General features: G+C 49.8%; 1 protein-coding gene across 1 annotated transcript; it reads left to right on the top strand.

Moving 5' to 3' along the window:
* The first annotated feature begins 408 nt into the window (after nucleotides 1-408).
* Nucleotides 409-1,896, top strand: LOC112872339. Its single transcript, XM_025935437.1, has 2 exons — nucleotides 409-589; nucleotides 824-1,896. Exons 1-2 carry the CDS (start codon nucleotides 409-411, stop codon nucleotides 1,894-1,896), a joined length of 1,254 nt encoding a protein of 417 aa, XP_025791222.1.
* Nucleotides 1,897-18,350: the final 16,454 nt, after the last annotated feature.

Here is an 18,350-nt window from a genome sequence, read left to right as displayed (position 1 = left end):
TTCGAACCTCGGGTGAAAAATCGTGTGTCTCTTGTGTTTGATTACTTCACCTCATCACTTGTGCATTTGTTATTCTTGCTTTTTTACCTCCGTGTAGTATTCTTGCCCGATCTACTTGTATACTTATCTTGTGCTAGATTGCTTCCGCATTTAGTGTTTCTAACTTGTTTTAGAGCATTTCTATTCAAATAGATTTTATATACAAGTTTTAGTTTTCGAACGGTTGCATTTCATACCCGAGGCGTCCTAGCGGACAGTCCCAGCGGACGGTCCGCCAGGCAGCCTCGGACTAAGTTTTTATGTGTAGGTTTTAAGCAATGATCGCCTATTCACCCCCCCTCTAGGCGTACTTTCAAGTGGTATCAGAGCCTTGTTCCTCAAATTTGAGTCTAACAACTCGAGGAGATCATGGCCGGAGAAGATTCACACAAGACTCTTGAAAAGATGAAGGGCAAAGAAGATGAGGTGCACAAGGAAGACGACAACGCCAAGTATGATGTGTCCGATGGCTCCAAGAAGAGTGGACATCACAAGAAAAAAAGCAAGAGCAAGAAGATAGTGATTGAGTCATCCTCATCCTCAACATCAAGTAGTGATGAAGGGTCCATCTACATCAAGAGAAGAAAGAAAAAGAAATCGGTTACTTCTAACTACTCTCGCACTTCTTTCAACTATGATAATTTGAGTTCCAACAAGAATTTCCTTTCCGTTTCTCTTGCAAAACCCCCACACTTTGATGGAACTAACTACTCCCAATGGAGGACTAACATGAGATGGCACTTGTTTTCTCTTCATCCTAGTCTTTGGGAGATTGTTTGTGTAGGTATTGAGCAGCCGGATAGCGATGATGAAAGTTTTGGACCAACCATGCAACAATTATTCCACCGCAATGCTCAAGCCGCAACCATCCTCCTCTCATCCTTGAGTAGAGAGGAATTTGATAAAGTGGATGGGTTACAAAGTGCCAAGGAGATATGGGACACTCTCAAAGTGGCACACGAAGGCACCAAGACTATTCGGAAGGCAAGAATTGAGATGCTTGAAGGAGAACTTGGGAGGTTTGCTATCTTGGATGATGAAACTCCCCAAGAGATGTACACAAGGCTCAAGAAGATGATCAATCAAATAAGGAATCTTGGAAGTAAGAAGTGGACCGACCATGAAGTGGTCAAAAGGATGATTAGGGCCTTTTCGGTGAGGAATATAACCTTATGTACCATGATAAGGGAAAGTCCTAACTATAAGAGGATGACACCGGAAGAAGTTCTTGGCAAGATCATCAAACATGAGATGATGGAAAGCGAGGCCAAGTATGTCAAGAGCTTGTCCAAGGGAACCTCAACCTCAAGAGGACAAGACATTGCCCTCAAGGCAAACAAGAAGGAAAAGAGCAAGAAAGTTGTCCAAGAGTCCTCATCAAGTGACAATGAAAGCGATAGCTCAAGCCTTGATGATGACGACATGGCTCTTCTCATGAAGAACTTCAACAAATTGATGAGAAACCGCAACTATAAGGGCAATAAGAGGTATGAGAGCTCCAAAAGGACAAAGAGAAATTGCTACAATTGCGGCAAGAGTGGGCATTACATTGCAAATTGCCCATATGAGAAGAAAGAAGACAAGGAAGAGAAGAGGAAGGATAAGAAGGAGAAGAAATACTTCACCAAGGACAAGAAGTACTTCAAGAAGAAACAACGTGGTGAAGCACATCTTGGTAAGGAGTGGGACTCCGATGATGAGAGCTCCGACTCGGATGAAGAAGAAGTAGCCACACTTGCTCTCAACAAGACCTCTCTCTTCCCAAATCTCAAGGATGGGAAAAACATCACTCACACTTGTCTCATGGCAAAGGGAGGTAAAAGAAAGGTAAAAAACCATTCCATGCTCCTCTCCTAAGTATACTACTAGTGATGATGAAAGTATATCTATTAGCTCTAGTGAAAATGATAATGATAGTGATATGATTGCCATGCTCAAGAATTGAGGCGTCCCACCCATCAGGGGAGACTAAAAGTGATGCTTTATCAGTCCCAGGAGGCTGATAACACTTTTATTACATCAGATGATACATTACCGATCGGCACGACGCGGTAATGGGCAGTGAAGCGCCACTATCGCGAGGAATACAATACAAGTCCACACTACTACACTTGCTACGAAATGGGGGTCATCAGAGTCTTGAGCCATGCGGAAATCCAACGGTGGCCCAACACAGGCAAGGCTGGGTGCAGGACGATACCCTACTCGACGTCTTCTGGGAAATAGTCGGGGTCCTCTGCTGTAGACAGTAAAAGAGGGGTGAGTACGAACGTACTCAGCAAGTCCAATCACACCCACGGAGGGGGAATACATCAGAAGTCAATGCACAGGATAAACCAAGGATCGGGCTAGGGTTTATTTACGGAAAACCGTGATTTCATGCAAGGGTTTATTTTTAAACATCCTTCAGAAAATAAAAGTTTAAGTATTAAGAAACACTTTCTAAGCTTCACACAGGTTTCGAGTCTAATGTGGCTACCGGACTCCCCGTCCGTCGTAGCTCGCGGCACCACTGCCGTACCATCCGAACAACTCACGCCAACCCAACCAAACCCATGAAATCACTAGTTGTGTGACCACACCGTAACTTACCCATTACCGTGGGCACGGCTATTCGAATAGATTTTTAACTCTGCAGAGGTGTGCAACTTTACCCACAGGTGGGGTACCGCGGCACGATCACCGTAGTGTCGACGCGGATCCCAACAAAGCCATTACCCACCTTAGCTAGACCTAACTAGCCACCACGGAATCCATCAAGGGGTTATTCAACCTTTCTCCGAGGTTTAACCGGGGCGTAAGTCAAACAGAGCTTATCCCCTTTTCCTTGATCTCCCGTCGCTCTCAGCTCTTCTGATGGCTAGCAGACTAACTAGTGGGGTTGTGCTAAGCCGTTGCCCATACAACGGTCAAGTGGTTTGCACGACAGGAAGCTAGGTGAGACGACACATCAACTCGGTCCTTAGTGGTGACAGGACGGACATCTCCGCTCCTTGCTCAACCACACAGGTACGAGCACACCCGTAACAGTTCACACCGATACGCCATCCGTCCCGTCTAACTCACCCTTTAAAACCACTTTCCTTTTATCCCTTTCCACACACACACACACATTTCTTTATAAAACCAGGTGGTCAAGGTATGGTTATCACAAGCAAGGGTGGCTATCCTACCTTGTTTTAGCAAGTAAAACCATGCAAATTTTATAAAACAGGCCACGGGGTTGTATTTGTAAAAACTAGGACAGAAACATGCATCAAAGGGCGGGATTGAACTTGCCGTCTTCGAATCCTTGCGGAAGGTTCTGCTCGGAGCACTGTCCTTCGGGCTCGGGGTCGCAAAACTGTTCCGCGTTCACTTGATCGTAGTCGGGACCTTCCTCGTTCGCTCCGTTTCCTAAGACGCGAGCAAACAGGCACACGATCAAGCGAACGAACTAAAAGCTTTTACCGATAAGCTTGAATCGGAAATAATTTGGTTACGGAGGTAGGGGTAATATTTTGGGGTGATTTTCGTATGGCGGGCTTAGAACTATGCTAGAAAGGCCGTGGTAAAATTTGGGGTCGATCGGAGGTCGTTTCGCACATAAAATGACGAGGTAAAGAAGGGTTTAGGATTTAAACAGGGATCCAGGGCTCATTTGCAAGTTTCTCTAAAAAGGAAGGGCTTATTTGTAATTTTCAGAAGTACTAGGGTGCAGCAAAAGGTGTGGGGGCATATTTGGGAATAAGTTTATATAATGGAGGGGCTTGGTTTGAAAGAAAATAGCAACCAGGGGCTTCCTTGCAAAAAGGACAATAGAGTGGGGGGGGGGCTGTTTAAGAGTTATGGGAGAGAGGAGGGGGCTCAGGGCAAAATAGCCCTTTCTTCCTCCTCCAGCCGTGGGAAACAGGGGAGGGGAGAGGGGCTCGGCGCCGGCCCCAATCCGGCGGCCGGGGGCCTGGGCGGCTCGAGCGTGTGGGGGGAAAGGGAGAGGAGGAAGAGGGGGTCCCGTTTTGGGGCTCACCTCGGGCGGGGGCTGCGCGAGGCGGCGGGCCGGCGTGGGCGGGCGGCGGCGGGCCGTGCAGCTCGGGGGCGGCGATGTGGGCGCAGGAGAGGAGGCAGGCGGGGGCGGCACGGGTTTGTGGGGGGTGAGGGGCTGCGGCCGGGCCTATTTATAGGCGGCCGGCGGTGGGGGAAGAGGTGGGCGGCCGGCGGCTCCACGGGCGGCCATTAATGGCGCCCGTGGCTTGCGGCGGGGGCGCGGGTGGCACAGCCGTGCACGTGGGGGGGGCTGTGCGGGCACAGGGGCGGCGCGGGCGGCGAGGCGGCACAGCGGCAGTGGCACAGCGGCGGGGGCGCGGCGAGGCCGGGCGGGCGGCGGCCGAGCGGCTGCGCGTGCACGCCGGGGCTGTGCGCGCGCGTGGTTCGCGGGCGCGCGCGTGGTTCGCGGGCGCGCGCGCGGCCGGCGGTGCGCGCGCGTACGGCGGCGTGGTCGCGAAGGCGGGGCGGCGTGGCGTGCGCGCAGGGGCAAAGGCGCCAGAGGCCGGGGCGGCGGGGTGGCGTGGCTGGGCGGCGTGCGGGGCTCGGGAGCAGAGGCGCAGGGAGGGGGAAAACAGGAAGAAGAAAGGAAAAAGGGAGGGGAGAAAGAAAAAAAGAAAAGGGAAATGGGAGAAAGGAAAAAAAAAGGAAAAGAGAGAGAAGGATAAAGGGAAAAGAAATAATGGAAAAAGGAAGAGATGACGTGCGCCGGCGGGATTCGCGGCGGCGACCGCGCGGCGAAATTCGCGGCGGCGACCGCGGCTGGTCGGCCACGCGTGCGCACGTTCGCGCTCTGAACGAGGGGAAAGATGGCGTGACTGCGGTTGGATTCGGCTGCCGGTTTCGGGTCTCGGGAAAAATTAGGGTTTCAGGGGGTTTAGGGTTTTGGCGAAACGAAGATTTAGCGCGTGATCTCCGGTTGAGATTTTTCAGGGTGTTACAAGAATCTAGATAAAAATGCTATTGCTAACTTTAATGAACTCATGGAAGAGTTGAATGAGAAAAATGATCTCCTTGAGAAACAAGAAGACTTGCTCATTCTTGAAAAGAAGAGAAACCTTGAACTCAAGGAGCTCATAATTAAGAAAGAAGAAAAATGTAAGGCCTTGGATAAGGAACTTGCGGAAAGCAAGGAGACTAACACTAGTCTCAAGAATACAAATGTTTCACTTCAAGATGAACTTGTTTGTTTAAACAAGAGTCTTGAATTGCAATTTGACACTCTCTTATCCAATGCCTCTACACCTCAAGATAATTCATCAATCAACTCCTCCATAGCACAACCATGCCTTAGATGCAAGGATATTGATGTTGATGCTTGTCTTACTAATATAAAGCTAATTGAAAGCTTGAAAGTCAAGATCACATTCTTGGAAGGTGAGGCACAACAAAAGAAGAAGGATCTTGAGCAGGAAAAACTCAAGTATGCAAGAGGCGCATACTTGAACTCAAGACGTCCCAACATTAAGGATGGTATTGGTTTTCAACGTGGGGAAAAGCACAATGCAAGAATCAAGATCAACGGGCATGAGTTCCCAAAATTTGTGAAGGAAGAAGCAAGTTGGAGAGTGGCTTCTAGAACTGGGCACCCGAGAGTGCCTGGCGGACGGTCCGCCAGACCTGGCGGACAGTCCGCCAGGAACACTCGGGTGGCAGATTTTTGGTCTCCCGTTCCACTTCCTCCAATGCATCAAAGTTTCCTACTAATCAATTTTATGATTTTAATGCATCATATGTGATTATGAGAAATAAGTTTGGAAGAGTGTTTGCTAAATATGTTGGGCCACACCACAAGAGACCAAAGACTTGTGTGTGGGTGCCCAAATCACTTGTGACTAATGTAAGAGGACCCAAGCAAGTTTGGGTACCTAAAAACAAAGCCTAAATCTGTTTTGCAGGGCTATGCCTCCGGTGGATCGAAGTGGATCATTGATAGTGGATGCACCAATCACATGATCGGAGAAAGAAGCATGTTTTCAACTTATGAAGAGAACGACGATCCAACCGACTTAATCTCTTTTGGTGACAATAGTCAAGGAAGAATATTGGGTTTCGGTAACATTGCTATATCTTCCGAACACTTCATTTCAAAAGTATTTCTTGTTGAAACCCTAGATTACAACTTGCTATCCGTGTCGCAACTTTGTAACATGGCTTACAATTGTATGTTTACCGATGAGGGTGTGACCGTCTATAGGAGAAGTGATGGCTCGGTTGCATTTAAGGGTGTACTAAAGGGAAAGCTTTATATAGTGGACTTCACTAAAAATAAAGCTCAACTTGATACATGCTTAATTGCAAAGTCCAACATGGGTTGGTTGTGGCATCGCCGCCTAGCCCATGTTGGTATGAGAAATCTTCACAAGCTCCTAAAAGGTGGTCATGTCCTAGGACTAACAAATGTTGTATTTGAGAAAGATAGACCTTGTGGAGCGTGTCAAGCGGGAAAGCAAGTTGGGTCAAGCCATCCCACCAAAAACATCATGACGACAAGTAGACCATTGGAGCTACTTCATATGGACTTGTTTGGGCCTATCGCCTACATAAGCATCGGTGGTAACAAATATGGCTTAGTCATTGTTGATGATTATACACGTTTCACTTGGGTATTCTTTTTGCATGATAAGAGTGAAACACAAGGAGTCCTCAAGAAGTTCTTAAGGAGAGTTCAAAATGAGTTTAACTTAAGAATCAAGAAGATTAGAAGCGACAACGGGAGCAAGTTCAAGAACACTCAAGTAGATGACTACTTGGTTGAAGAAGGAATTAAGCATGAGTTCTCCGCTCCCTATGCTCCTCAACAAAATGGGGTGGCGGAGAGGAAGAATCGCACACTCATCGAAATGGCAAGGACAATTCTTGATGAGTACAAGACCTCCAACCGGTTTTGGGCGGAAGCGATCAACACCGTTTGTCACGCCATCAACCGTCTATATCTTCATCGCCTACTAAAGAAAACTCCTTATGAGCTTCTCACCGGTAACAAACCTAATGTTTCATACTTTAGAGTCTTTGGGAGCAAATGTTACATTCTTAACAAAAGGGCTAAGAGTTCTAAGTTTGCTCCTAAAGCTATGGAAGGTTTTCTACTTGGTTATGATTCAAACTCACGAGCATATCGAGTTTTCAACAAAACCACCGAGTGTGTTGAAATCTCATGTGATGTGGTGTTTGATGAGACTAATGGCTCTCAAGAAGAGCAAGTTGATCTTGATGAACTAGATGATGAAGAAGCTCAAATTGAAGCATTAAGGAACATGTCAATTGGACATGTACGCCCTCAAGAATCAAGCAAGGATCAAGATCAACAATCTTCAACCAAGGCATCTCCTCCAACTCAAGATGATGATCATCAAGAAGATGGCAATGATCAAGGGGGAGGTGTTGAACAAGATGAAGAAGAGAAAGATGATGAACAAGAGGAGTCAAGAAATCAAGTGCCACATCCTAGAGTGCACCAAAGTGTTCAACGGGATCACCCCGTGGACAACATTCTTGGTGACATTAAAAAGGGAGTAACTACTCGTTCTCGTATTGCTACTTTTTGTGAGCATTACTCCTTTGTTTCTTTTCTTGAACCTCTTAGGGTGGAAGATGCTCTACAAGATGCGGATTGGGTATTGGCCATGCAAGAGGAGCTCAACAACTTCAAGAGAAATAAAGTGTGGTCATTGGTGGAGCGACCCAAGCAAAATGTTGTTGGAACCAAATGGGTGTTCCGCAACAAACAAGATAAAAATGGTGTGGTGACAAGAAATAAAGCACGACTTGTGGCAAAAGGTTACTCACAAGTTGAAGGTTTGGATTTTGATCAAACTTTTGCACCCGTAGCTAGGCTTGAGTCAATTCGTATTCTTGTTGCCTATGCTACTCACCATAATTTTAAGCTCTATCAAATGGATGTCAAAAGTGCATTCTTGAATGGCCCAATCAAGGAAGAGGTATATGTAGAGCAACCACCGGGGTTTGAAGAAGAAGCGTATCCTAACCATGTTTACAAACTCCATAAGGCGCTCTATGGGCTTAAGCAAGCACTTAGAGCATGGTATGAATGCCTTAGGGATTTTCTCATTGAAAATGGTTTTAAAATTGGTAAAGCCGACTCTACCTTATTCACTAGAAAAGTTGGTAATGATTTATTTGTTTGCCAAATATATGTTGATGATATTATATTTGGTTCTACTAACAAAGCTTGTTGTGATGAGTTTAGTCAAACAATGGTCAAGCGATTTGAGATGTCTATGATGGAAGAGTTGAACTTCTTCCTAGGATTTCAAGTCAAGCAACTCAAGGAAGGGACATTCCTATGCCAAACTAAGTACACTCATGACATACTCAAAAAGTTTAGCATGGAGAATGCAAAGCCAATCAAGACCCCCATGGGCACAAATGGACATCTTGATCTCGACATTGGAGGTAAATCCGTGGATCAAAAGTTATATCGATCCATGATTGGTTCATTGCTTTATCTTTGTGCATCTAGGCCCGATATTATGCTTAGTGTTTGTTTGTGTGCAAGATTTCAATCTAATCCTAAGGAATGCAATTTGAGAGCTGTTAAAAGAATCTTGAGATATTTAGTTCATACACCCTATGTAACACCCTGGAAATTTCGCCCGGAAATCACGCGCTAATACTTTCGCTCTCGAGAACCATTTCGCCCAAACCCTAAATATTTTCCCGAGACCCGAAACCGGCAGCCGAATCCAACCGCAGTCACGCCATCTTTTCCCTCGTTCCACGCGCGAGCGCCGCGCGCGCGTGGCCGACCGGCCGCGGTCTCCGCCGTGATTTTCGCCGCGCGTCCGCCGCCGCGAATCCCGCCGGCGCGCGCGCTTTCCCTTTTTTTTCCTTTTTCCTTTCCTTTTTTTTCTCCCCATTGTTTTCTTTCTCCCTCTTTCTCTTTGTTTTCCTCTCTTTCCTTTTTTTCCCCCATTTTTCCTTTTCTTTTTCCCCCTTCCTTTTTTTCCCTTTCTTCTTCTTCTTCCTGTTTCCTCCCTCTCCTGCACCCGCGCACCCGCACGCCTCCTCTGCTCCCGAGCGCGCACACCACCCGCCGCCGCTCTGGCCCCTGGCCTTGCCCTCGCGTGCACGCCAAGCCGCCCCGCCCTTCGCGGCCACGCCGCCGTACGCACGCGCGCCGCCGGCCGCGCGCACGCGGACCACGCGCGCGCCCAGCACGCGCGGCTGCTCGGCCGCCGCTCGGCCGTCGCCCGCCGGCCTCGCCGCGCCCGCCCGCCGCTGCCGCGTTCCGCCTCGCCGCTCGCGCCGCCCTGTGCCCGCACAGCGCTAGCCGGCCCCTCCACGTGCTCGACCTGCCCCCCCCCCCCCGCAAGCAGGAGCACCATTAATGGTGCCCCCCACTGCTTGCCGGCCGCCCCCTCTCCCCGCTGCTCGGCCCGCCTATAAGAAGGGCCGAGGGGCACCCCGGCACCCCCACAACCGCCGCCGCATGCCCAGCCTCCGCCCCCATCGCCCCCAGCGCCGCCCCGCCGGCCCGCACCGCCCGCCGCCGCCGGCCTCCGCCGCGCCGCCGCCTCGCGCAGCCCCCGCCCGAGGTAAGCCCCAAAACGGGACCCCCTCGGCCTCCTCTCCATTTCCCCCCACACACCCGAGCCGCCCGAGCCCCTAGGCCGCCGGATTTGGGCCGGCCGAGCCCCCCCCCCTCTCTTCCTCTGTTCTGTTGGCAGGAGGAAGAAGAAGGGCTATTTTGCCCATAACCCCCCTTCTTTTCTATTTTGTTAAGAGCCCCTCCACCCTTGTGTATTTTTGCAAGAGGAGCCCCTGTTCTCTATTTTTCTTTCAAACCAAGCCCCCACTATATAATATTATTTCCAAATAGACCCCTCACACTTTCCACTGCCCCCCCTAATATTTCTAGGATTTACAAACAAGCCCTTCCCTTTGCAGAAACTTGCAAATAAGTCCTGGATTCCCTGTTTGACCCTAAACCCTTCCTTTACCTCGTCATTTTATGTGCGAAACGACCTCCGATTGACCCCAAATTTTACCACGGCCTTTCTAGCATAGTTCTAAGCACGCCATACAAAAATCACCCAAAAATATGGCCCCTACCTCCGTAACCAAATTATTTCCGATTCAAGCTTATCGGTAAAAGCTTTTAGTTCGTTCGCTTGATCGTGTGCCTGTTTACTCGCGTCTTAGGAAGCGGAGCAAACGAGGAAGGCCCCGACTGCGATCAAGTGAACGCGGACCAGTTTTGCGACCCCGAGCCCGAAGGACAGTGCTCCGAGCAGGACCTTCCGCAAGGATTCGAAGACGGCAAGTTCAATACCGCCCTTTGATGCATGTTTCTGTCCTAGTTTTTACAAATACAACCCAGTGGCCTGTTTTACAAAACTTTCATGGTTTTACTTGTTGAAAACAAGGTAGGATAGCCACCCTTACTTGTGACAACCATACCTTAACCATCTAGCTTTATAAAGCAAGGTGCGTGTGTGCGTGTGTGGGAGTGGGAGGAAAATAAAAGTGGATTTAAAGGATGAGCTAGACGGGACGGATGGCGTGTCGGTGTGAACTGTCATGGGTGTGCTCGTACCTGTGTGGTTGAGCAAGGAGCGGACATGTCCGTCCTGTCACCACTAAGGACCGAGTTGATGTGTCGTCTCACCTAGCTTCCTGTCGTGCAAACCACTTGACCGTTGTATGGGCAACGGCTTAGCACAACCCCACTAGTTAGTCTGCTAGCCATCAGAAGAGCTGAGAGCAACGGGAGATCAAGGAAAAGGGAATAAGCTCTGTGTGACTTATGCCCCGGTTAGACCTCGGTGAAAGGTTGAATAACCCCTTGATGGATCCCGTGGTGGCTAGTTAGGTCTAGCTAAGGTGGGTACTGGCTTTGTTGGGATCCGCGCCGGCACTACGGTGATCGTGCCGCGGTACCCCACCTGTGGGTAAAGTCGCACACCTCTGCAGAGTTAAAAATCTATTCGAATAGCCGTGCCCACGGTAATGGGTAAGTTATGGTGTGGTCACACAACTAGTGATTTCATGGGTTTGGTTGGGTTGGCGTGAGTCGTTCTTAAGGTGTACGGCAGTGGTGCCGCGTGCTACGACGGACGGGGAGTCCGGTAGCCACGTCAAAAGTGAAGTCCGTGTGAGGCTTCGCAAGTGCTCCTCAATACTTAAGTATATTCTTTTTGAAAGATGTTTAAAAATAAACCCTTGCATGCAATCACGGTTTTTCGTAAAGAAACCCTAGCCTGATCCTTGGTTTATCCCGTGCATCGACTTCTGTTTTATTCCCCCTCCGTGGGTGTGATTGGACTTGCTGAGTACGTTTGTACTCACCCCTCTTTTACTGTCTACAGCAGAGGACCCCGACTACTATCCAGAAGACGTCGAGTAGGGTATCGTCCTGCACCCAGCCTTGCCTGTGGTTGAGCCACCGTGGATTTCCGCATGGCACAAGACTCTGATGATCCTCATTTCGTAGCAAGTGTAGTAGTGTGGACTTGTATTGTTTTCCTCGCGATAGTGGCGCTTCACTGCCCATTACCGCGTCGTGCCGAACGGTGATGTATCATCTGATGTAATAAAGTGTTATCAGCCTCCTGGAGACTGATAAAGTATCACTTTTAGTCTCCCCTGATGGGCGGGACGCCTCACCCTATCTAGGTCTTTGGTATCCAAAAGGTTCAAATTTCAAACTAGTTGGCTATTCCGATGCGGATTATGCCGGATGCAAAATTGATAGGAAAAGCACATCCGGGACTTGCCAATTCTTGGGTAGGTCCCTTGTATCATGGGCATCCAAGAAACAAAATTCCGTTGCTCTTTCCACAGCCGAAGCGGAGTATGTTGCAGCCGCACATTGTTGTGCTCAACTTTTGTGGATGCGACAAACTCTAAAGGATTACGGTTACACCTTGAATCGTATTCCACTCCTATGTGACAATGAGAGTGCCATTAAAATAGCCGAAAATCCTTATGAACACTCTAGAACCAAACACATAGATATTCGGCATCATTTCTTGAGAGATCATAACCTTAAAGGAGACATAGAAATCTCTCATGTGAGAACAACTGACCAAGTAGTTGATATCTTCACCAAACCCTTGGATGAGAAAAGATTTTGTGAGTTAAGGAATGAGCTAAACATTATTGATTCTAGGAGTGTTAAATGAAATGTTGCACACCTGCTTGCCTAGTGGAGAATTTCTTTTTGAAACAAAATGAATTTTCAAAATGATGCATGCTTTGTTTGTGAAAATCTCGATTTTTCTTAGTTGTTGTTTTAAAGTGGTAAACTTTTTTTTTATGAGGTGTTGGGTTGGAAAACGTGTTTTATTTGTCTTTTGCTATGTCTCATATACATCCAATCTTCTCTCTAACATATCTAAAAGTTTGGATATGAGGTCTGTTTGGCTAGCTGAGAGGTCCTGGCGGACAGTCCGCCAGGACGTCTCGGGGTCAGCCAGCAGAACTGAACATTTTTCTTTCATCCAACGTATCTATTCGTGGGCCCATTGTCTTATGTCCGTGGGAGGCTGTCCAAAACCCCCTATACCCCTTGGGTGAAGCCACTCTCTCTCTTCATCCACATAACACAACTCCATCCTCTCACTCTCCCTCCCCACGGACACCACCCCCCATTGTCCGTGGAGCCAAGGATTCGATCCCTCCGCAAGGTCCACGGCAAAGGAGATCCTCCACAAGCTGCAAGGACCGATGGGGACGATAAACACCTACCAATTAAGAAGCGCTTCATCTGGACCGAGGAAGATTCTCCATAGTAGGAGCAGCACCCTAAGTCAGAACCCCACCCTAACGATCGTGTATCCATGAAAACTGTACCCCCATGTTGCAATAATAATGTGACCTGCCCCTTTATACCTGTGCAAGTTGTTTATCCTGTCCTTGTTTTCAGATGGCTGAGGAAGGGTGGACCCAGGGCAATTGCCAAGCCGCACCTGGCTTTCCTAGCCTTTTGATTGATGCCCTGGAAAGCCTTGGCGTTACGGAACGCCCAAGGTATTACAGCAGAGAGTACGAGCACCAGGGCACTCTCCGTTGCACGGTGATCCTGGTCATCGCCAGGAGCAACCGCTACCCCGACATCGAGCCGTGGCGAGTGACCACCACGGGGTTTAGGCATCAGGACACTTACCCCCTGGCCGTCAGGAAAGCTCTCCGCTACTTGTGCCGGATATTTGAAGGACACCTCGCCCCCACCCCAGTAAGATTCTTTCCGCCGGCCGACAGGACTTCGGTTTGGGAAGCACGCATGAGGAACCTGGAGCGACGCCATCATGAAGAAGGCCCCTTGTACCAAGTAGCTGCTTATCTAGCCGCCCTGGACCAACTTTTCGAAGGGCAAGCCAAACTCCTGAGGGAGCAGACCCTGCGAGCCGAGCAAGCTGAGCTCGCGGTGAGACTACAGCAGATCCGAGCAGCCCAGGCCGAAGCAAGAGCCGCAGCCGCCGTTAGCCGTGAAGCAGTCGCCCAAGAAAGCCTCAGGCGGGCCCGTGACCAGCGGATGCAAGAGTGGGCCCGAAGTGGGACCCCGGTCCCAGCAATCGGGGAAGACCAAGTTTTGCTTGGGATGCCTGTCATCGGATGGGGAACACTCTTTAGAAGATCGCCGGCCCCGCCCGAGAACCCTGAAGGTACAGCTGCCGCCGAAGAAGGAGATGGCGCAGCACAACTCTTGGCAGAAGGAAATCCAGAGAACGGCGAGCCAGGGTTAGGACTGGCACTCTCCGCCCCAGAAGAAGGCACGCCCCGCGAGTAGAAGTAGCCGGCGCCACCCTAGTATTGTAGCCCCTGCCGCGAAAGTCGTGCCCTTAAGCGTGACCCCGAGCTAGTAGTGTACGACCCTGTGTCACCCCAGACTGTGCCCCCCTTGATGTAATAAAGTTATTCGTGCTTGTGGCTTGTGCTAATTCCCTGCAAGAGTTAGATTCCACCCTATTTTGCGAATTTAAGCGTCGCAGAAGTTGTGACCTCGGTTTACCCAATCAACAGATGGCTCCCCGAAGCGTTACAAGGGCCTCCCGTAGTCGCAACCCCGCAACCGCCGACGCTGAAGCTCAAGCCGCTGGGCAAAACCATTCTCAAGGAGAACAGGAAGTAAGCTAGAACCGAAGGGAGAGTCAAGGAGGAGAGCAACTACCACCACCCCCGCCCCTCGGAAACCTGGCGCAAATAATCCAAAACCAGACCCTTATACTGGAAGCATTGGCCAATGCCGTGATTAACCGACAACCCCGGATGCCGACCATGAATGACAAGCTGACGGCTTTCCTGAGGACCAAGCCGCCTACCTTCGCAGGATCCAGCAACCCCTTGGACGCAGACGACTGGCTGCGAGTGATTCAGCGGAAGCTCGAGCCATTTGAATGCCAGGACCGTGACAAGGTTCTCCTGGCAGCTCACCAACTCATCGGGACAGCATTGGCCTGGTGGGAAAACTATTGTGCTGCAGCCGAGGATGCCTCTACCATCACATGGGAGGAGTTTGTACGGGAGTTCCGCCGTTACCACATTCCTTCGGCTACCATGAAGCGCAAGGCGGATGAATTCCGTGCCCTGCAGCAGGGAAACATGACAGTAGAGGAGTACACCCATCGATTCATAGAGCTAGCCCGGTATGCACCCGAAGAAGTCAACGACGACGACAAGAAGCAGGACATGTTCAAGAAGGGACTGAGCCCAGAACTTCGGACCCTGCTTACCCCACAGATCTATCCCGACTTCAACACCCTGATGAACAAGGCTATCCTCACGGAAAGGGCCAAGGCTGAAGAGAGAAGGGATAACAAGCGCAAGTTTTTGGAAAACAAGGCCCGTCAGCAGGACCGTTCCCAACGGCCGAGAAGCTACAACCACCCTGCCCCAAGATCACAGGCCCCGATGCAGTACAGGACTCAATCTCAAGCCACGGGATCACGGAACCCTGAAGCACAGCCCGGAAGCCAGAACACCACGCGGGCCCCGCGGAGCAGCACAAGCGTGGTCACCCCCGACAACAACGCTCGGGCCTGTTTCAATTGCCGTGAGACAGGGCACTTCATCGCCAATTGCCCCTACGCCAAGAACAAGCCGGCTGCCTCAGCCTTCTCCAACTCCGTGAATGGACCCAGGACAGCCCTGACCGGTGCCAACCGAGTGCCCCTCCGCAACAACGACAACAACCAGCAGAAGAAGCAGCCTCAGCAGTCGTTTGGACGAGCCCGCGTCAACCACATCGACGCGCAGGAGGCTCAGGAAGCTCAGGGTGTAGTGCTCGGTGAGTACCTAGTCAACTCAGCCCTGGCAACGGTATTGTTTGATTCTGGAGCATCGCACTCGTTCATATCCTCAAGCTTTGTGGAGAAGCACAAAATACCTGCAGTACTACTAAAAACACCCCTATTAACCCGGACACCTGGAGGCGACATCAAATGTCAGCTAGGTTGTCCATGGGTAAGGATCATCTTAAGTGGGGTAGAATTCCTAGCAGAATTAGTAGTACTTAAGTCTGGGGGAATAGACGTAATCCTTGGGATGGATTGGTTAAGCCGACACAAAGGCCTTATAAGCTGTACCGACAAAGTGGTGCACCTAACAAACCCCGAAGGAGTGCAAGTGAGCTGCCATACCCGAGAAAGTAAGCTTGATCCGATGGTGTATTGCATGGAAGCCAATCCGTTAGAAGGAGTTCCCGTAGTCAACGAATACCCGGACGTCTTTCCCGAAGAACTTCCTGGAATGCCCCCGGATAGGGATATAGAGTTCGCCATAGACCTTGTCCCTGGAACCTCCCCCATAGCCAAGAGACCCTATAGAATGGCAGCCCCTGAATTGACGGAACTAAAGAAGCAACTGGAAGAACTGCAACGAATCGGCTTCATCAGACCGAGCTCGTCACCTTGGGGAGCTCCGGTCCTATTCGTCAAGAAGAAGGATGGAAGCATGAGGCTGTGTGTGGATTACCGGGCACTGAACGAGGTCACCATTAAGAACAAGTACCCCCTCCCCAGGATTGATGACCTTTTCAATCAACTGAAGGGGGCCAAGTATTTTTCCAAGATCGATCTGAGGTCAGGATATTTTCAGCTCAAGATTCGAGAAAGTGACATCCCCAAGACAGCCTTCGTCACCCGTTACGGGCAATTCGAGTTCACCGTAATGTCCTTCGGACTGACCAATGCTCCTGCCTACTTTATGAACCTCATGAATAAAGTGTTTATGGACGAGCTGGATAAGTTTGTCATAGTCTTTATTGACGACATACTTATCTACTCTAAGAGCATGCAGGAGCACGAACAACACCTGAGAGTAGTATTGGAAAAACTGAGGAAACATAGGTTATACGCCAAGTTTAGTAAGTGCGAGTTTTGGCTGGAAAGAGTAGCTTTCCTTGGTCATATTTTGACCGCGGAGGGCATAGCCGTGGACCCGGAGAAGGTCGAAGCAGTTTCCAACTGGCAGCGACCGACTAATGTGGGTGACATCAGAAGTTTTCTTGGATTAGCTGGGTACTATCGGAGGTTTATTGAAGGTTTCTCCAAGATAGCCCGACCCATGACGGAGCTCCTTAAGAAAGAAAAGAAGTTCGCCTGGACGGAAGCTTGTGAGAGGAGTTTTCAAGAACTGAAGCGAAGGCTGACCACCGCCCCAGTATTGACGCTACCCGACATCCATCGGGATTTTGTCATTTACTGTGACGCATCCCGGCAGGGATTAGGGTGCGTGTTGATGCAAGACGGAAAGGTCGTTGCCTATACTTCCCGCCAGCTCAAAACCCATGAGCAGAACTACCCGACCCACGATTTGGAGTTTGCAGCCGTAGTGCACGCCCTTAAGGTTTGGAGACATTACTTGATTGGGAATAAATGTGAAATATACACCGACCATAAGAGCCTGAAGTATATCTTTACCCAGCCCGACTTGAACCTAAGACAAAGAAGATGGTTGGAGTTGGTCAAGGACTATAATCTGGAAATCCATTACCACCCTGGAAAGGCAAACGTAGTAGCCGATGCCTTAAGCCGGAAATCCTATGGACCTAAGGACGACCATCTGCGTGGGGAAATGGCACGATTAAATGTGCACATTGTCCCTCGAGGTTCCAGCCATGTACTAAACGTCCAGTCAACCCTAGAGGATAGAATTAGAAGGGCACAAGGCTCGGATCAGGAGTTAGTGAAGATCCGCAGACAGACTGGAGAGAACAAAGCACCAGGCTTCAGAGTGGACGATAAGGGCACGTTATGGTACGAGGATAGGATTTGTGTACCCCGGAGTGGGGACTTCCGGCAGATAATCATGGACGAAGCCCATAACTCGGCCTACTCCATCCACCCGGGATCCACCAAAATGTATATGGACATAAGGCAAAAGTATTGGTGGTACGGGATGAAAGCGGACATTGCCCGATTTGTGGCTCAGTGTGATATCTGTCGAAGGATTAAGGCCGAACACCAAAAGCCAGCAGGATTGTTGCAACCCCTACCTATACCGGTTTGGAAATGGGATGAAGTGGGGATGGACTTCGTAGTGGGTCTACCTAGGACGCAGAAGGGGCACGATTCCATTTGGGTAGTAGTGGATCGACTCACTAAATCGGCCCATTTCATACCGGTGCGAACTAATTACGGTGGAGAGAAGCTAGCGAAACTTTACATAGAAAACATAGTAAGATTGCATGGAGTGCCTAGTAGGATCGTCTCAGACAGAGGGACCCAATTCACCTCGAGGTTTTGGAAAAGCTTGCATCGATCCATGGGTACCAAGCTGGACTTCAGCTCGGCTTATCACCCGCAGATGGATGGTCAAACCGAGAGGGTGAATCAGATTCTGGAAGATATGCTGAGAGCATGTGTTCTAACCTACGGAAAGGATTGGGAACAAAGCTTGCCGTATGCGGAATTCTTGTATAACAACGGTTACCAAGCCAGCCTAGGCATGTCTCCGTTCGAAGCTCTCTATGGTAGAAAGTGCAAAACTCCCCTAATGTGGTCGGAGGTAGGAGAATGTGCCCTAGAAGGACCCGACTTTATAAAAGAGGCAGAAGAAAAAGTAGCGGTGATCCGCGACAAATTGAAAGCAGCTCAGTCCCGGCAGAGGAGCTACGCGGACAAGAAAAGGCGAGAAATAAGTTTTAACCCGGGTGAGTTTGTTTATCTCAAGGTCTCGCCTATTCGAGGGACGCGAAGGTTTCAAGTGCAAGGAAAATTAGCCCCTCGATACATCGGACCGTACCAAGTCCTAAGGAAAGTCGGAGTCGTAGCATACCGGTTGCAACTGCCGGAAGAAATGTCGGACGTACACCCGGTATTTCATGT

This window comes from Panicum hallii, chromosome 8 (assembly GCF_002211085.1).
Source record: "Panicum hallii strain FIL2 chromosome 8, PHallii_v3.1, whole genome shotgun sequence".
In the NCBI taxonomy this organism is placed as follows: Eukaryota; Viridiplantae; Streptophyta; class Magnoliopsida; order Poales; family Poaceae; genus Panicum; species Panicum hallii.
Note: the sequence above shows the minus strand (reverse complement) of the source record. Positions and strands in the feature narration are given on the sequence as shown.

Coding starts and splice junctions, on each gene's coding strand:
- LOC112872339 (XM_025935437.1), top strand. CDS start 409: ATGGCCGGAGAAGATTCACACAAGACTCTTGAAAAGATGAAGGGCAAA. Junction 590..823: donor ATCCTCATCCTCAACATCAA/GTAGTGATGAAG, acceptor TTGTTTGTGTAG/GTATTGAGCAGCCGGATAGC.